At 38.5% G+C, this 25,149-nt stretch overlaps 1 protein-coding gene across 3 annotated transcripts in view; it reads left to right on the top strand.

The window, feature by feature from the left end:
- The first annotated feature begins 10,407 nt into the window (after positions 1–10,407).
- The window catches only part of EXO1 (exonuclease 1), a 37,253-nt gene continuing 22,511 nt past the window's right edge, over positions 10,408–25,149 (top strand). For 2 of the 3 annotated variants that reach the window (XM_024740482.1, XM_024740480.1), the window contains exons 1-7: positions 10,408–10,575; positions 15,674–15,793; positions 18,517–18,640; positions 19,610–19,747; positions 20,696–20,908; positions 23,131–23,318; positions 23,999–24,095. In XM_024740482.1, the coding sequence (XP_024596250.1) occupies positions 10,415–10,575; positions 15,674–15,793; positions 18,517–18,640; positions 19,610–19,747; positions 20,696–20,908; positions 23,131–23,318; positions 23,999–24,095 (1,041 nt within the window). In that variant the 5' untranslated portion in view covers positions 10,408–10,414. The remainder of the gene's footprint in view (positions 10,576–15,673; positions 15,794–18,516; positions 18,641–19,609; positions 19,748–20,695; positions 20,909–23,130; positions 23,319–23,998; positions 24,096–25,149) is intronic. The other variant, XM_024740481.1, reaches the window with a different exon arrangement.

Raw genomic sequence — 25,149 nt, 5'->3', positions numbered from 1 at the left:
GGTCTCCTGCCGAGGGCGATTTCCTGCAAAGAGCTAATTACACAGACAAAACTCTCTGCCCTTGTAGAGCTCTCATTATAGTGGGAAGGGAGAGGGTCAGTAAACAAATAGATTACTAAAATACATAATATTCCAAATTATGGAAGGTAACATGGAGAAAAAAATAGTCAGAGAAAGGAAAATTGGGTGACCCACAGTAGGCAGAGGAATTACAATTTAATGGTTAGAGAATGTCTCACTGAGAGGGAACCTTTTCAGCAAAGGCCTGAGAGAAGTGGAGTAGGTCATGTGGATATCTAGTGGAAGAACATTCTAGGAAGAAGGAACAGCACATGCAAAGGCCTACAGGTGGGTGTGTATCTGGAATGTTCAAGGAATGACAAGGAAACTAGTGTGGCTAAGTAGAATAAGCAGCAGCAAGAACAGCAGGAATTGAAGACAGAAGAATGTCCATAGAAGCATTACTAATAATATCCCAAACCTGGAGACAACTCAGATATCTATTAGTAGTAGAATGGATAAATTACATTTATATAATGGAATTGCACATAGAAACAGAAAAGAAAAAAGACTATAGGTTCTTTCAGTAATATGGATGAATCTCACAGTATTAGGCAAAAAAAGGCCAAAGCTAAAGAAGAAAAACTGCATGATTTCACTTACATAAACTACAAAAAAGGCAAAATTAGTTCATACAGTTAGAAGAAAGATTACAGTTGCCTTTGAGGAGAACAGAGATATTTGTTATTGGAAAGGGGATACAAAGGGTCTTTTGGGAGGGTTGAGTGGAGGTAATATGTATGTTCATTTTGTGGCAATTTGCTCAGCATTTGCGAACCTTTCTGTACCTATGTTATACAAAAAATTAAAAAAAGAAAAATATACAGTAATGAATGGAAGAATATGATATAGCAAGTACACACAATTCTTTCAAGAAATTTTACAATGGGAGCTGAGAAATGGGACAATAGCCAAAGGGTAATTTTGAAGAAGAGAGAAATGACTGTTTTGGAAACTCCCATATTTGCCATAAATAAGAAACACCTGTCCTATTATTTACTTAGTAGGTTTTCTTTACATTGACTCATATTTAATGTAAATTTATTTAAAAAGCAAATCTCATATTAACATTATAAGAATCACTTGACACAATAAAAGTAACTAAAAATACAATGAAAAAGCCATTCAGTTAAAATAATCTAAAAATGTAAAAACAATTAAGTGTAAATAAATTAATCTAATTGAGCTAAAAAATAAGTTCCTCAGTCAGAAAACTAGAGCTGTTAATAATCACTCAGACAAAAAAAGCATTCTGTTCTATGTCTATATAACCATCACCACCTCTGCTCACTTTTCCATAACTATCTCTTATACTTTAAGAACCCCATTTCAAACATTCATATTGAGTTCAACAAAGAAAAAAATGAAAACACAGTCCTCACAACTCTAGGAGAAAAGGATGCTGACCTGCCCAGCACTTGAGGTCATCCCCAGTTCTGTGTCTCCCTGGCTTGGAGGGAAGTTGGGCTCTGAAAAAAAGCCTTCCCTTGCTGACTGAAAAGAACCTCCATTCCCACATCTCTTCTTGTAAAGTGCTGACATGTGCATAAGTATGGGAGATGGGGAGATGCTGCTCAGCTGTGGCTGTAGCAACCTTGCCTGAAACAAGGTAAAGTTAGGAGGGCATCCCAGAGAGGCTGCAAGTGATCACATCACTGAGTTCTAGGGCCCTAAATCACCTCCCTATTCCACATCTTAGAATACACTGCTTCATAACAATGGAGGCAATATTTTCCAAATATCAGGGTACCTGATCTTTCAGCAAGATAGAATATTTAAAAAACCAGAGCTGCTCAGCCAGGCACCCTGCATCCTGGCCAGGGGCCGCCCCACCCACCAGTGCACACAGCAGCAGCTATGGCCCTGCCACAAGAGGAGGGTTCACACAGCTTACACAGAGGACAACCCTTGAGCACCTGGCTCTGGTAGCCAAGTGAGATTGCACTTCTGAGCCCCATAAGACATCTCCTAAATAAATCCACTACTTGAAGACTGGAAGAGATGGATAGTTGACCTAATGCATAGAAACAAACACAGCAAATTAGACAAAATGAGACAGAGGAATATGTTCCAATAGAAAGAACAAGACAAAATCTCAGAAAAAGAGCTAAAATAAGTGGAGATAAACAATCTACTTAATAAAGAGTTAAAAGTAATGGTCATAAAGATGCTTACTGAACTCAGGAGAAGAATGAATGAACACAATGAGAACTTCAACAAAGAGACAGAAAATATAAGAAGAAACCAAACAGAAATTATAAATGAACTGAAAAATACATTAGAGGGGTTCAACAGCAGACTGGATGAAGTAGAAGAATGAATCAGAGAACTGAAAGACAAAGCAATGGAACTCACCCAGACAGAACAGCAAAATGTAAAAAGAACTTTTTTAAAAATGAGGACATTTTAAGGGACCTTTGGGATAACATCAAGCAGAATGACACATTATAGGGTTCTAGAAGAAGAGAAAGAGAAAGGGCCAGAAAAATTAATTAATTGAAGAAATAGTAACTGAAAACTTCCCTAATTTGGGGAAGAAAACAGACATCCAGGTACAGGAAATATAAACCCGAAAAGATAACACCAAGACACATTATAATTAAAATGGTAAAAGTTAAAGACAAAGAGAGAATCCTAAAAGCAGTAAGAGAAAAACAACTTGTTGCATAAAAGGGAAACCCCATAGGGCTATCAGCAGATTTTCAGTAGAAACTTTACAGGCTGGAAGGGAGAAGCATGACAAAGTCAAACTGCTGAAGGGGAAAAAACTTCCAACCAAGAATTCCCTACCCAGCAAGTTATCACTCAGAATTGAAAGAGAGATCAGGAGTTTCCCAGATAAGTGAAAGCTAAACGAGTTCATCCTCACTAAATTGGCCCTACAAGAAATGATAAAGGAACTTCCTTAAGCTGAAAAGAAATAGCACTAAATAATAATAAGAAAACATGCAGAAGTAAAAATCTCACTGGAAAAGGCAAATATTAATAAAAATAGTGGATCAATCACTTGTAAAGCAAGTATGAATGTTAAAAGACAAGAGTAGGAAAATTAACTAAATTACAATAAATAGTTCAGGAATGCATAAAATAAAAAGATGTAAAATGTGTCACTGAAAACACAAAACATGCAGGGGAGGGTGGCAAAAGATAAAGCTTTGGAATATCTTCAAATTTAAGTTGCTACCAACTTAAAACAAGCTACTACTTATATAAGATGTTATAGGTGAAACTCACAGTAACCAAAAAGACTTATAGTAATTATACAAAAGAAAATGAGAAAGAAACTAAACATATCTAAACATAACACCAAAGAAAACCATCAAAAAACAAGAAAAGACAGAAAGAGTAGAAAGGAACAGGGAGAAACTACAAAAACAACGAGAAAACAATGAAATGGCAATAAGTACATACCTATCAATGATTACCACATTAACAAAATTAAGGATAAAAACCATATGATCATTTCAATAGATGCAAAAAAATTTGATGAAACTCAACATCCACTTACGATAAAAACTCTCAACAAAGGGGGTATAGAGGGAATGTACCTCAACATAATAAAGGCCATAAGTGACAAACTCACAGCTAACATCACACTCAGCTGTAACAAGCTGAAAGCTTTTCCTCTAAGATGAGGAACAAGACAAGGATGCCCACTCTTGCCACTTTTATTCAACATAGTATTAGAAATCCTCATCACAATTAGACAAGAAAAAGAAAAGGCATCCAAATCATAAATGAAGAAGCAAAACTGTCCTTTTTGCAGATGACATGATACTACATATAGAAAATCCTAAATACTCCACCAAAAAACTGTTAGAATAAATACAGTTAAGTTTCAGTTTATAAAATCAACATACAGATCTGTAACATTTCTATCACTGATAACAAACTATCAAAAAGAGAAGCAAAAAATAATAATCCCATTTACAATTACATCAAAAACAATAAAATACCTAGGAATAAATTTAACCAGAGAAATGAAAGACCTACACACTGGAAACCATAAGGCAGTAATGAAAGAAATTAAAGAAAACACAAAAAAATGGAAAGATATTCCATGTTCATGGAAGAAAAAATATTGTTAAATTGTCCCTGTCCCAAAGCAGCATAGACTCAATGCAAACTACCAAAATTCCAATGGCGTATTTCACAGAACTAGAGCAAATAATTCTAAAATTTGTATGGAACCACAATAGATCCCCATCAGGCAAAATAATCTTGAGATAGAAGAACAAAGCTAGAGGTATCACACTTCCTGATTTCAAACTATACTACAAAGCTATAGATATCAAAACAGATTGGTACTGGCACAAAAACAAACACACAGCTCGATGGAACAAAACTGAGAGCTCAGGGCTTCCCTGGTGGCGCAGTGGTTGAGAGTCTGCCTGCTGATGCAGGGGACATGGGTTCGTGCTCCAGTTCAGGAAGATCCTACATGCCGCAGAGCGGCTGGACCCGTGAGCCATGGCCACTGAGCCTGCGCATCTGGAGCCTGTGCTCTGCAACGGGAGAGGCCACAACAGTGAGAGGCCCGCGTACCGCAAACAAAAAAAACTGAGAGCTCAGAAATAAACCCATACATATATGGACAGTTAATTTACAACAAAGGTACAAAGAACATACAAAGGAGAAAGGATAGTCTCTTCAATAAATGGTGCTGGGAAAACTGGACAGCCATGTGCAAAGAATGAAACTAGACCACTACCTTATACCATATACATAAATTAACTCAAAATGGATTAAAGATTAGAATGTAAGACCTGAAACCATAAAATTTCCAGAAGAAAACATAGGCAGTAACCTCATTGACATCTATCTTCGTGGGTTTTTTTTAGATCTGACTTCAAAGGCAAGTGACACAAAAGCAAAAAATAAACAAATGGTTCTACATCAAACTAAAAAGCTTCTGCACAATGAAAGAAACCAGCATCAAAACGAAAAGGTAACCTACAGTATGGGAAGAAATCTGCAAATCATGTAGCTGTTAAGGGGTTAACATCCAAAATATATAAAAAACTCACGCAGGGCTTCCCTGGTGGCGCAGTGGTTGAGAGTCCGCCTGCCGATGCAGAAGACACGGGTTCATGCCCCGGTCGGGGAAGATCCCACATGCCGCGGAGCGGCTGGGCCCGTGAGCCATGGCCGCTGAGCCTGCGCGTCCGGAGCCTGTGCTCCACAACGGGAGAGGCCACAACAGTGAGAGGCCCGCGTACCACAAAACAAAACAAAACTCATGCAACTCAACATCAAAAAAACCAAAAAACAAACCCAAACAACCCAATACAAAAATGGGCAGAGGATCTGAATAGACATTTTCCCAAAGAAGACATAAAATGGCCAACAAGCATATGAAAAGATGTCCAACCACACTAATTATTATGGAAATGCAAATCAAAACCACAATGATGTATCACCTCACATCTGTTAGAATGGCTATTAGCAAAGAGATAAGAAATAAATGTTGGAGAGGATATGGAGAAAAAGGAACCCTTGTACACTATTGGTGCGGCTACTGTGGAAAACAGTATGGAGATTCCTCAAAAACTTAAGTTGGAACTACCATATGACCCAGCAATTCCACTTCTGGGTATTTATTCAAAGAACCTGAAAACATTACTTTGAAAATTATATACACCCCTATGTTCATTACTGCATTATTTACAAGAGTCAGGATATGAAAACAACATAAGTGTCTACTGATGGGTGAATGGATAAAGATGTGGTACGTATACAACTGTCCGGGTACATTTGAATTTCAGATAAACATGGAATCTTCTTTTAGAATATGTCTCAAATGTTGCACTAGACATACTTATACTAAAAATGTATCTGTTGCTTACCTGAAATTCATCTGTAACTGGGCCTGTATTATTATTTGGTAAATCTGGAGGACAAAGTCAAATAAAATAGTATGAGAAGGGTCAGGGCAGAGGTCATCACAGGATGTTTGGGCACATGTCAGGGAAGAGTTCATAGAGCTGGTAAGACTGAATCTTAAGCTGATAATTTGTGGTGTGTACCACTCATTTCAGAATTTAATAACACATCATCATGAGTTATGATTTAATTTTTTGATGAATATGTTTTGTCTACAGAATTAGATCCTACGTTGCTTGAAGACAGCAACCAGTTCTTTGCGCTCCCCATACCACCTAGTACTGACAGGCACACCAAAGGCGTGTAGTAAGTAACTGCATGAATGGATTCAAATGGCTTTATCTTCGCAAAGAGTAAAAATATTCTGTTTATGAAATCATTGTTAACTGGTATTTTCTTTTTTAGTTTTTAAACACTGCAGCCAAGAATCCAGTCTGGTAACTTTGGAGTCAAATTAGTAATAAAGATAAGGGTTGTCTGTAGGGCAGCAACCTAGGTCAGTTTCATGATGCTGTGGGCACATTTTTGATATCTGGGCTCCTTCCTAACACCCTCATGTGTGGCATACTCTTGCTTGGATCAGACATATTGAAGCAGTACTTACAGTAGGCAGTCAGTCCAAACTGACTACTGACAAACACATCCCACTCACACTTAAATTCCTCTTCAACCTACAGTTTGGAACTGTCCCCCACCTTCCACTACAGTGAGCTCCAAGCTGGTCCAGAGTGAGGTCTACCGCTATTCAGCTGTTAGAATCACAAGGGAAGATAGTTTTTCTGACCTCCTCTCCTAGCCTCAGCTCTTCAGACCAGAACTAGGGAGGCAGCCTTGCTCCCACTAAGCACACTTCCCCAAGTGGCACCTTTCCAACAATTTATAAGGTAATATGTTGACATGATAGATGTTAGATTGATCATGAAAAGACATTAAACAGAAACCTGAGTTGCGGGATCCTCCCGGACCGGGGCACGAACCCGTGTACCCTGCATCGGTAGACAGACTCCCAACCACTGCGCCACCAGGGAAGCCCCCAAGGGAGCATTTTTTAAAATGTGCTCACTTCTTCCCCTTTAACTCCTTAAATTGAGTCTGAATTATTCGTGCCCATCTCTGGGCCCAGAGTATACTCTGTGGTCTGACCTAAGGTTCTTGCCAATTTCTTTTTACCACAATGTTTCTAAGAGACAGTAACCAGGTCTAGAGCATTATGAGGACTTGAAGCTTCCGCCACAAAAGTCAAAAACGTCTTTAAAGTCTGTGCACCATAGGCCCATTTTCATGACTGGTTATAGTTTCCCCAGGCCAAAGGTAAACAAAGCTGGACACTAGGTAAAGTAGTCAGGACAGATTTTAGTCAATAATATATTGCAGGGCTTCCCTGGTGGCGCAGTGGTTGAGAGTCCGCCTGCCGATCCAGGGGACACAAGTTCGCGCCCCGGTCCGGGAAGATCCCACATGCCGCGGAGCGGCTAGGCCCGTGAGCCATGGCCGCTGAGCCTGCCCGTCCGGAGCCTGTGCTCCGCAACGGGAGAAGCCACAGCAGTGAGAGGCCAGCGTACAGCAAAAAAAAAATAACATATTGCAACAGGGAAAAGTGTCAAGCATGAAATGAACTCACCCTGGATTTGTACATAAGCTACTGGGCAGTTACAAGAGGAAATGGGGGTGTAAGTGAGTGGTGGCTCAGTAGAGGCAGGGAGTGAAAAACAAAAAAGAATCAGGAAGGAGAACTGGAGACTCACCTGGGATTGCTAACCAGAATTTATGGCAGTTAGGCTCCTCCCCTCCTAGAAACATGGGGGTAGAGATCCTACCTTAGGATGTTGACCGGTACAAATGCTAAATTCTTTTGGCAGCCTTGAGCTTTCTCAGGCAGGCACTTCAAATGGGGCTGGGGTCACTCGAGGGATGTGGATTTGATGTTAAAAGACCATGTTAGTGTTTGTTCAAGTCTTTACATGCGAAGGTTGAGGCTTTGAGAAGAGGGCAGAGAAGCCTGGCCAGCCCGGTTAAGGAAAGACTCTCTGTCACTTATCAGTTAAATTATTTAGTAAGCGCTCCCTCCCCTTCCCAAAGTCTACAGGAAGGGTCCAGGGAATAAATATCTCAAACTGCACTTTCTGTGTCCCTGGAGCCCACGTGCAGCTGCCTGGCAAGAGCCAGGGTTAGCAGCACAACACAAGGACTAGGGACAATTCCAGCAGGGACCCTTAAGTTTAGAAACCTCAACACAAACACGCTGCGGACCTCTCAGAGCTTCAGCGCTCAGACCTGAGGCCGCAGTCGGGAGAGATCCTCGACTCCCAGCAGCCCGCGAGAGGAACTCAATGCGCATCCCGGGCGCCGTGCCCTGTTGGCCAGCAGAGCCAGCTCCGCTCACCCCTCCAGAAGGCTGCCCCGGGAACCAAGCGCTCGCAGCTGCAGCGTTCCGAATCCACTCGGCGATGTCTGGGCACAGGCCGGAAGCGGGAGGCCGTGGGAGGCGGAGCCGGCATCGAAATGGGGCGTGACGTCACTTCCTCTGGGCGGGGTCGCGGGCCATCCCGCGCAAATTGAAAGGTCCGGATGCCGGGGCACAGCTGCGTCCCTGTGCCCCTGCCCCTTGAGTTCCCCGAAGCCGCCTAGCGTGCTCCGGCCCAGGCGAGTGGGGGCCGTGAGGATAGGCTTCTGAGCCCTCACAGGGCTGCCCTCCGACGGACGGCGCGGGACCTAGCCGGGAAGCGAGCGGAGCGGGCTGTTCAGGGCACGCGGTGGGTCCCCGCTGGTTCCCGCCCCTGCCCTCGGGATCCGGGGTCTGCGGGGCTGAAGGGGAGGGTCTCACGCGTTCCCGGACCCTGCAGTGGCCCCGAGGGCGGCGCGGGGCTGGGGGGCACCCCTGAAATGAATTTGTAGTGCGGCGGTGTATGGGCCGGGGGAGCGCGCTCGGCCTGGCCAGGGCTGCGGTTCGGCGAACCGAGGGAGGGTCCTCTCGTTTTCCTGCGCAAGCTATCAGGTCAGTTTTACATGCAACTTCCCAGCTTCCAAATGTTTGACAAGTACATTGTTTTCTTAACGTTGTGCAGGCCAAAGGAACGTGTTTCCTGGAAAGGGCCTGTGGGCCTCCGTGCCAATCCCTGTGAAACGGGATGGAGCGGTGACGTTGTGCTGTCACTACTACTTGGTGCTGCGGGCGGTCTCCTGAGGATGCTTTGTGCCTAAGGCCCCGCATCGTTCTCATTGTGCTGAAGAGGAAACATTTATTCGAGAATATTTACCTAACTTAGAAAAAAATGTAAGTTTCACGAAATGTATATACTATGTCAGTTTTCCTCAGAGAAAGAAAACTCTTTTCAGGAACGTCTGAGAGGTAGGAGACTAATTGTTTTTCCTAAACTGTGGCTAGAGGACCTAGTGTGTCCAAATTACCTGCCATATTTAAAATTTAGAATTCCCGCCTCACTCCAGGACTAATGAATCATAGTCCCTAGGAGTGGAGTTGAGAATGTGCCAAGAATTGAAAATTGAGAACTGCTGAACTAGAGTAGCACAGCTTTGATACAGGGTTTCAACAGGGTAAGTCTGACTTCTGATCCTGTACTTTCTTCCTTTCCTCCCAAACGTAATGCCTTATGGGAGAGATTTATTTTACAAAATGCTGAGCAGCTACTCAGTGTCTACTGCTTTTACTTTTTTATCAGGGGAGTTGGGGGAAGGGGCAATAGTTGCTTGAAAAAGGACTGGCAGCTACAGGTTTCCATATAGAAAGGGCTTGGGGGCTGCAACCTAGACGGAAGAGGGTGGGAAGCTAAAACATTTTTCTTGAAACTATTTGCACAGCAGGCATGGTTTCACATTATTTGGGGATAGCTTTCAGAGAGTCCAGTGGAGTTGCCTCTGGAAGCCACCCACCACTGTTATAAACAACGTTCATTGGTTGGGATAAAGCGTTCTGATGGCAGTTAATTTCATTCCTAGAAAAGTACAGCTTTAGTTCTATAATTGTGTTTGATTATTTTATTTTTCAGTTAAAATGTTCTACAAACTGTTTTGCATGTTATTTCTTATAATGCCTGTGTAGAGGCAATGTGGTATCATAGCATACATAGTTTTATAGATTTTAACAATGCCTTTTTGGAGAGAAAACAGTCTCATACTTTTTTAGTACTTTCTGCTTGCTTTATACTGTGTTAAGGGCTTGGAGCAAATGTTATGATTCCAAGTGGGAAGGCACTTTAACATTAAGGAACTATGAAGTGGCATTAGAGATAGTATTAGTGATTGGGGTAAATATTTTAGACTATGGAAATTGTTTGACAGGGAGGAGCCCACTTAAAATATTAAAGAGCATGATTCTCAAATATCTGAACGATAATCGCTGCTATATCAGTTTCCAAGCTCTTTTCCTTTGTTTTTCCAACACTTTTGGGTAAATATATTTTGCTTTAAATTTTGCCTTTCTCTTTTCATATCATGTAGTTAACTTGGCACTATGGGGATACAAGGATTACTGCAATTTATCAAAGAAGCTTCTGAACCTATCCACATGAGGAAGTATAAAGGGCAGGTAGTAGCTGTGGATACATACTGCTGGCTTCACAAAGGAGCTGTAGCTTGTGCTGAAAAACTAGCCAAAGGTGAACCTACCGATAAGTAAGTTTGGACCTTATATTAATTCATTGCCAATTAAGAATGAGACTTATAATGCCTTTTTTTCAGAAAGGGATCATTTTTATTCAATGCCAGGTTTATCAAGACGTGAGAGTATGTGCTTTAGAATATTGCCAAATCAGGGAACATTTCCTTCTATGTTATAGTCCTAGTTTTCATTCTTTCTACTAAGCCAGAGTATTAGGACACTAATGGACAAAGACTGTATTCTTTATTCTTTATCTAAGGTAAACTTTTTAACAATATTCTAAAAATCCATGGTGATTTCAGACTCCTACTTTCTTGGGTACAGACAACACATTGCTAAGCCCTATTAGCAAAACAAGGCAGTTGCTTCTAAGGGACAAGGTGTTCTGACTCCCTTTTACTTCACTTGGGGCCAAAACTGGTGACCCTGTTGACATCCAGTCATAACTCTGTGACCTCATTTGAGGCAGGACGAATGTCCTCTTTATTTTTTAAATAGAAACACTAGAAAAACAAGCAAGCATAGTTTTTGGACAGAGATTTCCCACAGGAATTTGGATACTATTATGTGTTTTCTTTTTTCTTTTTTGCAATATATTATTTATCTCCTAGAGGAAAGGCTCACAGATCTTAGTCTGATTTACTTAAGCACAATGGACAGTAATAACCCTTTTTGTTTACAGAAGATGGAGGGAAGGGGTGGGGATGGAGAGTAACAGAGAAGTCATTATTGAAAGATGAATGTATGTTTTGGGCTTTCAGGCCTATGGAGTTAATTTGACCAAAAGTTACCTGTTACAGTTTGTGTGGATCTGAAGGAGTCTGGGCACTTCTGCTACTCCAACTGCTATAATCATTTTTTTTTTTTTTTTTGCGGTACGCGGGCCCCTCACTGCTGTGGCCTCTCCCGTTGCGGAGCACAGGCTCCGGACGTGCAGGCTCAGCGGCCATGGCTCACGGGCCCAGCCGCGCCGCGGCATGTGGGATCCTCCCGGACTGGGGCACGAACGCGTGTCCCCTGCATCGGCAGGCAGACTCTCAACCACTGCGCCACCAGGGAAGCCCATGTTATAATCATTTTTTGAAAGTGATTTCTTTTCCACCACTAAATTTGAGCAGTTGCAATTACAGTTGAAGCCTGCAAGTTTTTCAGTGCTACCTTCAGTGTTTCTTTGAATTGTCTTCACTGGGGGGAAACTTTATCTCTAGTTTTTTGGTAATTTTTAAGGATTCTGAGATTTTTGACTAACTGGAAGAGTTGTCCAGAGTACAGGGAGTATCCTTTGTTGTCAGAGATGAACTCCACAGGACTGACCATGTTGTAGGTGTTTAGTAAATGTTTACTGAACTAGAAAGTCTCAGGACTTTCAGCAAAGTATTGTGTAATTTTTTTTCCCACTGCAACTAATAAGTCACATTTGATAGTTTACTTTCCTTTTTTTTTTCACCTTTGGATGGGGATATTAACCAGAAAAGGTCAGAAAATTTGGATAAGCCTATGATAAACCTTTATGACTGTAATAAAGAATGATGTCGCTCTATATGTGCTGACCTGGAAAGATGTCTAAAATATATAAAGTGAGGGCACCAGGTGTCTGATGTTTATATTCTCTCTAGTAATTTTTTTTTGCCACACTGCACGGTATGCAGGATCATAGTTCCCTGACCAGGGATCTAACCCATGCTCCCTGCAGTGGAAGCACAGAATCCCAACCAGTGGACCGCCAGGGGAGTCCCTCTGTCTAGTTTTTAATAAAAAAAGTAAATTTCCTTTAAAATTTATTACAATTTTATGTTTGCTTGCTTCTATTTTTACTTGATACTTAATCACTAGGTCACAATCATTGTTCTGTAGACTATGAAGGTCTATTGTCACTGGTTTACAATAAAAGGAAAAAAAGAACAATGTAGTGAATTTTCCATTAAGATGAATATATTTGATTTAGAAGATTATCTTTTAAGATTGTGTCTTTTCATATTTTTGAGTTAAAATTGATGGAAGTTGTACGTGTAGCTATTGTTTTTAAATTTCATTGATGTCTAGTTGATTTACAATGTTGTGTTTAATTTCTACTGTACAGCAAAGTAATTCAGTTATACATATATATAAATTCTTTTTCCTTATGGTTTATCCCAGTATATTGAGTATAGTTCCCTGTGCTATACAGTAGGACCTTGTTGTTTATCCTTCCTATATATAATAGTTTGCATCTGCTAATCCCAAACTCCCAATCCTTGCCTCCCCAACCCCTCCTCCCCTTTGGCAATAACAAGTCTGTGTTCTATATTTGTGAGTCTGTTTTTGTTTCATAGATGTGTTCGTTCGTGTTGTATTTTAGATTCCATGTGTAAGTGATATCATATGGTATTTGTCTTTCTCTTTCTGACTTACTTCACTTAGTATGATAATCTCTAGGTCCATCCATGTTGCTGCAAATGGCATCGTTTCATTGCTTTTATATGTATACCACATCTTCTTTATCCGTTCATTTTTCAATGGACATTTAGGTTGTTTCCATGTCTTGGCTGTTGTAAATAGTGCTGCTGTGAAAATAGGGGTGCATGTATCTTTTCAAATTACAGTTTTGTCTGGGTATATGCCCAGGAGTGGGATTGTTGGATCATATGGCAACTCTATTTTTAGCTTTTTAAGGAACCTCCCTCCATACTGTTTTCTATAGTGGCTGCACCAATTTATATTCCCACCAACAGTGTAAGAGGATTCCCTTTTCTCCACACCTTCCCCAGCATTTATTATTTGTAGACTTTTTAATGATGGCCATTCTGTGGTGTGAGGTGGTACCTCACTGTCTCACTGTTGTTTTGATTTGCATTTCGCTAATAATTAGTGATGATGAGCATCTTTTCATGTGCCTATTAGGCATCTGTATGTCTTCTTTGGAGAAATGTCTATGTAGGTCTTCTGCCCATTTTTTGATTGGGTTGTTTGGGGTTTTTTTGTAATTGAACTGTAGGAGCTGTTTGTATATTTTGGAAATTGAGCCCTTTTCAGTCACATCATTTGCAAATATTTTCTCCCAGTCCATAGTTGTCTTTTTGTTTTGTTTATTGTTTCCTTTTCTGTGCAAAAGCTTGTAAATTTGATTAGGTCCCATTTATTTATTTTTGCTTTTATTTCTATTGCCTTGGGAGCCTGACCTAAGAAAGCATTGGTATGATTTATGTCAGAGAATGTTTTGTCTATGTTCTCTTCCAGGAGTTTTATGGTGTCTTGTCTTATATTAGTCTTTAAGCCATTTTGAGTTTATTTTTGTGTATGGTGTGAGGCTGTGTTCTAGCTTCATTGATTTACATGCAGCTGTCCAACTTTCCCAGCATCACTTGCTGAAGAGACTGTCTTCTCCCCATTGTATATTCTTGCCTCCTTTGTTGAAGATTAATTGTCCATAGGTGTGTGGGTTTATTTTTGGGATCTCTATTCGGTTCCATTAATCTGTATGTCTGTGTTTGTGCGAATACCATGCTGTTTTGATTACTATAGCTTTGTAGTATTGTCTGAAGTCTAGGCAGGTTATGCCTCCTGCTTTGTTCTTTTTTCTCAGGATTGCTTTGGCAATTCTGGGTCTTCTATGGTTGCATATAAATTTTAGGGTTATTGTTCTAGTTCTATGAAAATGTCTTGGGTATTTTGATGGGTGTTGCATTAAATCTGTAGATTGCTTTGGGTCATATGGCCATTTTAACAATATTAATTCTTCCAATCCAAGAGCATGGGATATCTTTTCATTTCTTCAATTTCCTTTATTAATGTTTTGTAGTTCCCAGCATATAAGTCTTTCACCTCCTTGGTGAGGTTTATTCCTAAGTATTTTAAAAGGGATTGTTTGTTTATATTCCCTTTCTGCTATTTCATTGTTAGTGTAAAGAAATGCAACAGATTTCTGTATGTTAATCTTGTATCCCGCTACCTTGCTGAATTCATTTATCAGTTCTAGTAGTTTTTATGTGACAACTTTACGGTTTTCTAAGTATGGTATCATGTCTTCCTTACCAATCTGAATACCTTTTATTTCTTTTTTATTGTCTGATTGCTGTGGAAAAGACTTCTAATACTATGTTGAAGAGAAGTGGTGAGAGCGGACATCGTTGTCTTGTTCCAGATTTTAGCAGGAAGGCTTTGAGCTTTCACCATTGAGTATTATATTGGCTGTGGGTTTGTCATAAATAGTTTTTATTATGTTGAGATATGTTCCCTCTATACCCACTTTCGTAAGGGTTTTTATCATGAATGGATGTTGAATCTTGTCAAATGTTTTTTCTGTATCTATTGAGATGATCATCGTATGGTTTTTGTCTTTTGTTGATGTGGTGTATCACAGTGATGATTTGCATATGTTGAGCCATCCATGTGACCCTGGAATGAATCTACATGGAGCTATTGTTAACTGTCTTGCCAGAATAAAAATTGAAATGCAATACCTGATTCTTGTTTGCATCCTGGACTAGGGGAAAAAATTGTAGCAGTGCTGTGCTGGAGTCAATTTTTATGAGCTGGCTATACACCATCTCCTCCCAGTTCAGCATTTAGGGAGCCCATATTGGTAGTTTATCCACCACTGTAAAATATTCATGTCAGGGATTGGCAAATGCTACATATTAGGTACCACTTTCTCTAGAACTTGTTAAACATTTAGCAGGTCACCACTGGTTATAACAATACTGGGACAATCAGACAAATTTTAATGTAGACTGTATATTAGATGGTATTTTGTGGCTGTTAAGTTTCTTGGATATGATAATGGTGTTGTTGGAGAAATCAGGTATTTTTTCTACTATTCTTTCAACTTTTCAATAGATTTGAAATTTCTCAAAGCAAAAAAAAAAAGAAAATGGGGTAAAAAGGCTAGATATAGAATCACACAATGTCAGAACTGAAAGGGATGTCAAAGCCTTTTAATCTACACATGAGGAAAGCAAATATCCCATAGCCCATTAGGATCCAAGTCTAAATTAGAGTTTACATTTCCTGTGAAAACATTTGCTTAAAAAAAACAGAAACCTCTTTTCATAATATGTCTCATTTGGTTTTAAAAATAGCAAAAGTATTACCTAAATATGCAAAGCATTTAATTATTTTTCTTCATTTTCATAGGTATGTAGGATTTTGTATGAAATTTGTAAATATGTTACTATCTCATGGGATCAAGCCTATCCTGGTATTTGATGGATGTACTTTACCTTCTAAAAAGGAAGTGGAGAAGTCTAGAAGAGAGTAAGTTAATTCTTTAACTTTTTAAGATCTGAGATTGTGGTCTGTATAATACGAATTTCTTTTTATTTTAGTTTATTGAGGCTTATTTTAATCTCTAGTACATGAACAGATTTCCTTAGATGTTCCATGTGTGCTAGAAAGGAATATGTGTTCTTCAGTTATTGAGTGGATGGTTTTATGTCTGTCCAGTAAATCAAGCTTATTGGTTGTAATGTTCAAATCTTCCATATCTTTATTGGGTTTTTTAATGTTTTTTTTGTTTGTTTTTTATGTGTGTCCACTTAATTCATCAATTACTGAGAAAAATACATTAAAATTTCACTATGATAGCAGAATTGTCAATTACCTTGTAGTTCTGTCCGATTTTTTTTGCTTTGTTTATTTTGAAGCTATTTTATTGGTTGCATTCAAGTTTAGGATTTGTTATATTTTTGTGGCAAATTGAAGCAATATGCAGTGACTCTTTTAGTCTCTATGCTTTTTTGTTCTAAAGTCTATCCTGTCTGATGTTTGTATAGCAGTAACAATTTTCTTTTGTATGTTCCTAATGTCTTTTTCTGTTTATTTTCAGTTTTACTATGTCATTGGTTTTAAGTTTGTCTTCTATAAAGAACACATCACTGTAATTTTTTTATCCATTCTGTCAATCTTTGTCATTTTTTTTTTTTTTTTGCGGTATGCGGGCCTCTCACTGTTGTGGCCTCTCCCGTTGCGGAGCACAGGCTCCGGACGCGCAGGCTCAGCGGCCATGGCTCACGGGCCCAGCCGCTCCGCGGCATGCGGGATCCTCCCGGACTGGGGCACGAACCCCTGTCCCCTGCATCGACAGGCAGACTCTCAACCACTGCGCCACCAGGGAAGCCCAATCTTTGTCATTTTTAAAACTGGAGAGTTTTATTCTTTTTACATTGATCATTAATTACTAATCTATAGCTCCTACCTTGCTTAACTTCTGGGTTGATTGTTTTTTCCACCCTTATTGTTGTCTCTTGTTTCTAGTTGAAAAGTGATGTACTCTATTTCTGTTCTTTCAGTAGTTATAATTGAAATTTTGTCATTCATATTTAACTCAACAGAATCTAGTATTTTTATAACAGACCTTAGAAAGAATTTCTGTATTTTATTGAAGCATCTATTCTGCCACTTTTCATCTGTTCTTGTTTTTACCCTGTGTTAGTTTTTAGGTCCAGGAGTCATTGTGCTGTACAGGAAAGAGCACTGGGCTTAGTTGTTAAAGGTAGTATGAGTTAGCCCCAAATAGAAGTAAACCTCACTGAGTGATCATTTTGTGAGAGTGCTGCTTGCCTAGTTTTGCCATCTCTGGGCCTAGAATCAAATTAGAGAGGGCTCTTCAGGTCTAGGTTTTTCAATCTAGCTGTATTTAGTGGGCTCTGATTCTTAAAGTCAGAACTTTATAAAGTTTATAAAAGGATTAACTGGGACTGTCTGCACCCACATTCTAGTAGGAATAATGCACAGTTTATTAAAAATACTTTCAATAAAAAGTTAGTTCCAGGTTACTTCTTAAAGGATTGGTGACAACCCTAAACCAGTGTGGCTAAGAGACTAGTCCATGCCATATCCCACCTGGGTGTCCCCCATCCTGTTCTTAATTCTAATTACAGAGTTATTTCCTCTTGCTAACTTCAAGAAAGGCTAAAAAATGTTTCAGCTGTCTGTCTCTGACCTGAGTGCTCTTTCTGACTTATCTCTGTAGGATCAGCTTTCTTTTTGCCACTGTAGTGGTGGGAGGGGCCTTTAAAATCCTTTTCTACAAAGTCTCCTCATCTCTGGAGCTCAGTTTAAAAGTGAACTAGGAAATTTGTGTGTATGTGTATATGCACGTTTACTTAAAAGGTAAACTTCATGAGTTCATACTGATACTTCAATTCAAATTCAAGACTACAGGGTTTTTTTTTACTTAACTTTTTCTGTATGGTGTCCGTTGCTCCTTTCTTTCCTACTAAGAATCCTCGTTTTCAAGTATACAAGGATAATAAAGTTAGAATATCTTATAATAACTCATTTATTTTACCCCACATTATACTCAACAATAGATTCAGAATAAAATACGAATACTACCACTACCAATATGATTGTTGAAAACTGTTACAGTTTCTTTTTCTTTCCTTTGCATGTGCACTCTCTCCCCCCATTTCAAACATAGTGGTACTACATTGTCAGGGCATATAACTACTGCTTTCTCCCTAAACAGGGAGAGAGCAGTAGTTATTTAGTCTTGTGTCTACAAATCACGATAAAGCTGATGGCTATTAATAGTCCTTATATCAATGTCTCTCATGTTTGTTTGGTTTTTCCATAGTTTGTCCTCTAGTATTAATAGATTCCACAGAGAAACTCACAGGAAACAGTATACTTCAAGTTCTTAGTATGTTGATAAAGTTGCACCCTTTACACTGGAAAGTTAGTTTTAATGGTGTAAAAGCCTTGACTTACATTTTCTTAAGTGTCTTCATTACTCCATTTTCTTTTGACATGAAGCATTGCTATGGGAAAGTCTGATGATAAGCTTGTGTGTACAGGCACTATAAATCCTTGTTCTTTTTGTCTAGAAGCCCCAAAGATCTGGGTTAATGTTCTCAAGGATTGGATGTGCACTTTCAAATGAGTCAAACATTTTTTATTCTAGGAAAAATTCTTGAATTATAGTTTTATTGTAATTTTTTGAGTCCTTCTCTCACCTTTTTTTTTTTATCTTGCAGAAGAAGACAAGCCAATCTTCTTAAGGGAAAGCAGCTTCTTCGTGAGGGGAAGGTCTCAGAAGCCAGAGAATGTTTCACCCGTTCTATCAATATCACACACGCTATGGCCCACAACGTAATTAAGGTGAGCTAAATAAGAAATTAAGCCAAAGTAACAAATTACTGGGTTCATTTAGCTAGTTATAAGTTGTTTGTTGAGTTGTTTGTTAAGGGAGTAAAGGGAGGAAAATTATTCTAGGCCTAACCTTCAGGAAAGCTGGGTGTCATAGGAAGAAGGAATAGTATCTGTAGGTAGAAGAGAGGAGTCCAACAGTTTCCAAGGGAGAAATCCTAAGGAATAAGTGAAGCTCTCCCTTTTTAGATGTGTCACTTACATAGATAGATGTGCTCCGCAGAGATGCAAGGAATAAATTCCTGGAGGTTCAACCCCACCCCACTCTCATAGTCTTCGACAGTTACTGTAACCTTCACTCATGAATGACTGTCAGAGATCTGTTGAAGTAGCCTGGCCAACTCAGGATCTCTACAGACTTCTAGTCTACTTGATCTGCTTCTTAGAAGCTTATTTCCTTATTACCTATTACCATAAATCTTAGTGTCAGCATGCCCAAAATCACAGCCCACACTTCCCCCTTTTCAGGTCTGTGTTCAAACTGCTTGGTAAACAAATAGGAAGATAGTGATTAAATTCTGTTCAGTACAGTGTCAGACTCGTGTCCTGTGATAAGAGAACCTGGGGAAACGCATGACTTGTGTTCTTTTTAGAGCATAATCGTTCTTAAGATGGTAGCTTTCTATAATTTGAAATAATTAAGCTTTATAGCTTGTATTTGCCCCCAAATGTACAGCAATATTTCTTTTTTCCTAATTTATATATTGATTTTTAAAAAAAGATTTCTTAGTGGCTGTATGATTAGTTCAATATATATAGGACTAAAAGTAGAAAAACTTACTTCAAAGGAAATGATTTTCAAAAATAATATTAGCAAGTATTCAATACATGTTGAGGCTGGTAATAAAATGGGTTTGATATAGGAAGTTGTTCAGTGCTTTGCAGATGCTGTTCTTTAGATTGACCAATCCTTTCCCATAGGCTGCTCGGTCTCAGGGAGTAGATTGTCTTGTGGCTCCATATGAAGCAGATGCACAGTTGGCCTATCTTAACAAGGCTGGTATTGTACAAGCTGTAATTACAGAAGACTCTGATCTCCTCGCTTTTGGCTGTAAAAAGGTACCTAACTACAACTACTCCATACTATTTTTCTGTGTGGATGGAAATAGTGTAAATCAGAAGCTGAAGTTTTTTATCCTATTTAATACCTGCAACTAATATTTACTTACAGTTGTTAATAATTGTTTTATTAAAATGAAAAGAAAGGTTTTGCTGCTTGACATTTGTGTAATCTGGACGATTTTTCAGAGTAAGTCCTTACAGTTAGAGGGTTTTGTTTTCTCCAAATTCTTTAGTGGAATGTGGCCTTATATTTTAATAATGATAACATATGCTTTATATTTTTCAATTAGGTTAGGTAAATAAGCTAACTTATCTACTAATGAGATGTTATGCAGTTATTTAGAATTATGTATAAAATTATTTAATGGAAAATTTTATTATGATATATTAAGATACAAAACTATAAGGTGATTTCATTTTTGTTAATATCTGTGTTATTTATATTATCTATTTATTTCATAGATGAAGAAGGATCTGTGAAAAGGTTAATGCTGGGTAACAGTGATAGATGAGGCATTTGAGGCAACTTCTGTTTTCTTCTTCCTGAGTTTCTGTGTTTTCCAAATTTTCTACAATGGACATGTATTACTTTAAGACTAAGCAAAAGGGTTACTTTAATATGTAAAAGCGGAAGGTAAGGAGAAAATGCTTTTTGTATGAATTGGTATTTGATATGATAACCCTGTAATAGGTTATCATGTCAAAAAGGGCCTTCTTTATACCAGAGTCAAGACAATTGAGTTCTGGCGTATGACCTTGTCTAGCCATAGCCTATGCTTCAATTTAACTTATTTGCAAATATCACAGTAATTAACTGGCCTACCTGTCTCTCTTCTCAGTTATGATAAAGAACAAGAAAGACTTCTTAGAAATACTGCAATGTCTTAGATGATGAAAAATAAAAATGGCTCTTTCAGGTGTTAACAGTTTCCATTCCTCTTGAAGGTTATTTTAAAAATGGACCAGTTTGGAAATGGACTAGAAGTTGATCAGGCTCGGCTAGGAATGTGCAAACAGCTTGGGGATGTGTTCACAGAAGAGAAGTTCCGTTATATGTGCATTCTTTCAGGCTGTGACTATCTCTCATCACTGCGTGGGATTGGATTAGCCAAGGCCTGCAAAGTACTAAGACTAGCCAATAATCCAGATATTTTAAAGGTAAGAGTGATTTACCAAGTGTCATATTCAGTTTCTGAAGCAGTTCTTAAATAATAGATGAACTGCTCAGAATATGGATCTTAAATATTCTATTATATCCATATCCAATATGGTGTCATTGAAAGGAGAAAATGACTAAAACACTAGAACTTTGGTTTTGGCAACGGATGAACCATGTTTTCAGCAACTGACAAAAAACAAGTAGTAATTTTTTTAAATGAAGACTAATATAAAGAAACTTAAGGATAAGATATTCTAGGGTAAAATTAATGTTAAAATGTAGTCTTTTGATTTCTGTCCTGTTACTCTGTAGTAGTGGTTCTCAAACTTTTTGGTCTCAGGATCCCTTTACACTCTTAAAATCTCTTTGTGGCAATTATTTTTAGTTATATGGGTTATAGCTATTGATATTTACTGAGTCAGAAATTGAAACAGAAGGAACTTCCCTGGTGGCACAGTGGTTAAGAATCTGCCTGACAATGTCATGAAGAACCTAGGGGTAAGATAGGAATAAAGACGCAGACCTACTGGAGAACGGACTTGAGGATATGGGGAGGGGGAAGGGTGAGTTTTGACAGGGCGAGAGAGAGTCATGGACATATACACACTAACAAACGTAGTAAGGTAGATAGCTGGGGGGAAGCAGCCGCAAGGCACAGGGATATTAGCTCGGTGCTTTGTGACAGCCTGGAAGGGTGGGATGGGGAGAGTGGGAGGGAGGGAGACGCAAGAGGGAAGACATATGGGATCATATGTATATGTATAGCTGATTCACTTTGTTATAAAGCAGAAACTAACACACCATTGTAAAGCAATTATACCCCAATAAAGATGTTAAAAAAAAAAAAAAAAAAGAATCTGCCTGACAATGCAGAGGACACAGGTTCAATCCCTGGTCCAGGAAGATCCCACATGCTGCAGAGCAACCAAGCCCATGCACCACAACTACTGAGCCCATGCGCCACAACTACTGAAGCCTGCGTACCCTAGAGCCTGCGTGCTGCAACTATTGAAGCCCACCTGCTCCAGGACCTGCGTGCTGCAACTGCTGGGCCCACGTGCCACAACTATGGAAGCCCACGTGCCTAGATCCCATGCTCTGCAACAAGAGAAACCACCACAATGAGAAGCCTGTGCACTGCAATGAAGAGTAGCCCCCGCTCGCTGCGACTAGAGAGAAAAGCCTGCACACAGCAATGAAGACCCAATGCAGCCAAAAAAAAAAAGAAATTGAAACAGAGAAATCAAAATGTTTATTCACTTAAAATTAGCAATAATTAATTAATTGCATTTTAACATACGTATCATATTTTTATGAAAAGTAAGTTATCTTCTAAAACAAGTGAAAGTTATGAGAGGAATTGCACATTTATGTAAATCTCTTTAATGTGGCTTAATAGAGTACAACTGGATTCTTGTATTACTTCCTCATATAATTTGATGTGGTATCATGTATTTTCTAGAAAACTCTGAGACCCCATACATTGCTGCTCTATAATTTCTCTGATGTCTTTACCTTAAAAAATTAAACATACATTAAAGAAGCTTATTCCTACCCCACCCCCCCTTGAGTAGTTCTCTCAAGCCCTTAGAGTTTGCAGAGCAGAATTTCCATTTTTTGTCTCCAAGGGTACAAGATGTGAGTCCTCAGGACTAAGGGTGGTATACTAAAATAGACAGAGCTCAAGGTTGGGAGATGGTGGCAGATTTGGGAATAGAGCAACATGCACTAATTAGCCTGTGACTATCTCTGAGTTTGATATAAAAGATTTAAAACCCCTTCCAGCTTTAATCATCCATGACTCTAACAGGAATTAGAATGTTGACTTCATTTTTAAAATATGATCTATGAATATTTGGGTTTTTTTTAATTCTTAGGTTTTGTGTGTTGTTTGTTTTTTGCTTTCTAGATGAAATGGACTTTGATGGTGAAGAATGTATCTTAAAGTTATACCTAGGAATGTAAATTTGATGTGTAACTGAATTTTTCATTCTTTGGATTAATAATAGAAAAACCAAAGAAAATACGGTTATAGAGACTTAGAATTTTAAGTCATGACATGGTTGTGTTTACTGGTAGAGGTTTTTAATGTAGATACAAGCAATTGATTTTTCTATCCCTCCTCATCCTTCTCTAATGTAAAGTGATGGGTGTTGGGAATAATGCATTCCCTCTTCTTTATCTGCAGATAACTCATAAATATTTTTACATTCATTATTAGGTTATCAAGAAAATTGGACATTATCTCAAGATGAATATAACAGTACCAGAAGATTACATCAAAGGCTTTATTCGGGCCAATAATACCTTCCTCTATCAGCTAGTTTTTGATCCCATCAAAAGGAAACTCATCCCTTTGAATGCCTATGAAGACGACATTGATCCTGAAACACTAAGCTATGCTGGGCGGTATCCTTTCTGAAACAGAAGGGTAGAACTTTGCACTTCTTCCGTATTTTTGTGGTGATATTTTAGTGAGACATTCAGTAAAAAGTTTGCAAATTGTTTTTTGCTTTCTTTTTTTATAGTGAAATCTTTATTTTGTTAAATTTAATTACAGTGCTAGCGAAAATTTAGAGTAACTTTTTGTTTAAAAACCTGAGGCTCATCCATTATAACTTGCTCACTACTTAGATTGACTTGACAGAACATGTACAGTCAGTCACTTAAGGTACATACTCCAAAGGTGGCACTTAAGAGAACCCCTCATGGCAAGCAAGCTCAATTAACCAGGAAGAATGCTCTGAACATATGAGTATGCCAGTTGAGGATGCTCTTCCCACAGCCACTGGCCACATACATCCAGGGTGTTGTAGAGCCGTGAGTCACATAGGTAGTCGCCAAGACTTTCCTCTCTGTCTCCCTTGACAGGGAATAAGTGATGCCTTGGGACTTTGCTTCAGAAAATAGCCAACTCCTGCTGTGACTAGTAAACTATGCCTGTGTTTTCAGTAAAGCTGAATGTGGAAAGTAAGTAGGGTCCATTGAAGTCATAAACCTGTGACAATAGAACACACTTTTCTGTCTTATTACAGTATCATTTGTTTGGTTGTTAATAAAAGCATTTTTCCTTAATCTTACCAACCTAGATATGTTGATGATTCTATAGCTCTTCAAATAGCACTTGGAAATAAAGATATAAATACTTTCGAACAGATTGATGACTACAATCCAGACACTGCCGTGGTAACATATTAAAGACTTCTTTCTAAAAGAGCACATTTTAATTATGTCTCGGGAACTGTGACTAGAGGCAAATCTTCATTTAGTAAACATCTTTTAAGCATTTCTATATCCAGGCATTATGCAGGGTGTAGATTGAAAACAACTCGATGTTAGAGAAAATATGTATATTGGTTAATTTCCTTAAATTAAAAAGTGACCACAAAATGTATTATCAAACCTTTATACTTGAACATTTCATTTGAATATACCAAATGTTTGATGACCTTTTTTCCTCTCACCCCATTCAGCCTCTGGCAAGACCAAACCTAGAAATACCTCCCTTGGGGAGTAAAAACTGATTTTTCGCTCATTCACAATTTAGCAAATACTTACTGATCACCCCTGCTATGTGTCTCTGAGCCCTTTCCTGTTTTCTTCTACTTTTTCCCAATTGTATGTATGTATCTCTTATGATACACTCTCCCACCATTCTCTCTTTTCTGTTCATATTTCCATTCAGACTCTGTTCTCATTTATGTTCAGATTTATTCCTTAAGTAAGTTCTTATGACTCTAATTATCTCATTTATGCAGAGAACTTGCACATCTTTAACCCAATCTCTAGTCTGTATACCAATCACATAATTCTAAAAGTCTCCTGAATCTACATAAATGCTTTCCTATAATCTATCCACAGTCAAAAGCAAACTCTTTATTTCTTATCAGCTTTCCTTCATAACATTTTTTCTTTTCAGCACTTGTTACTCCATAAATTATGTATCTATTATTTATTTTCTGATTCTTCCTGGTAGAGTGTAATCTTCATAAGGGCAGGGTTTTGTGATATTCACTGCCATATTATATTTACCATGTTTTTTGTTGAATGAATGAATGTCAGGTACATGATCTCTTTCATTCAGACTAGAAGACTTGGAATTTAATTATTTTTAAGTGAAGTATTGTTGACTTACAATATTATACAGTTGACCCCTGAACAATGTGGCTTTGAACTGCACACATCCACTTACAAAAGGGTATTTTTTTTTTTTTTTTTTTTTTTTTTTTTTTTTTTTTTT

The sequence above is a fragment of the Neophocaena asiaeorientalis genome, unplaced genomic scaffold (genome assembly GCF_003031525.2).
Source record: "Neophocaena asiaeorientalis asiaeorientalis breed wild unplaced genomic scaffold, Neophocaena_asiaeorientalis_V1.1 scaffold291, whole genome shotgun sequence".
Taxonomy (NCBI): domain Eukaryota; kingdom Metazoa; phylum Chordata; class Mammalia; order Artiodactyla; family Phocoenidae; genus Neophocaena; species Neophocaena asiaeorientalis.
The sequence above is the reverse complement of the archived record's forward strand: the minus strand, read 5'-3'. Positions and strand labels throughout refer to the sequence as shown.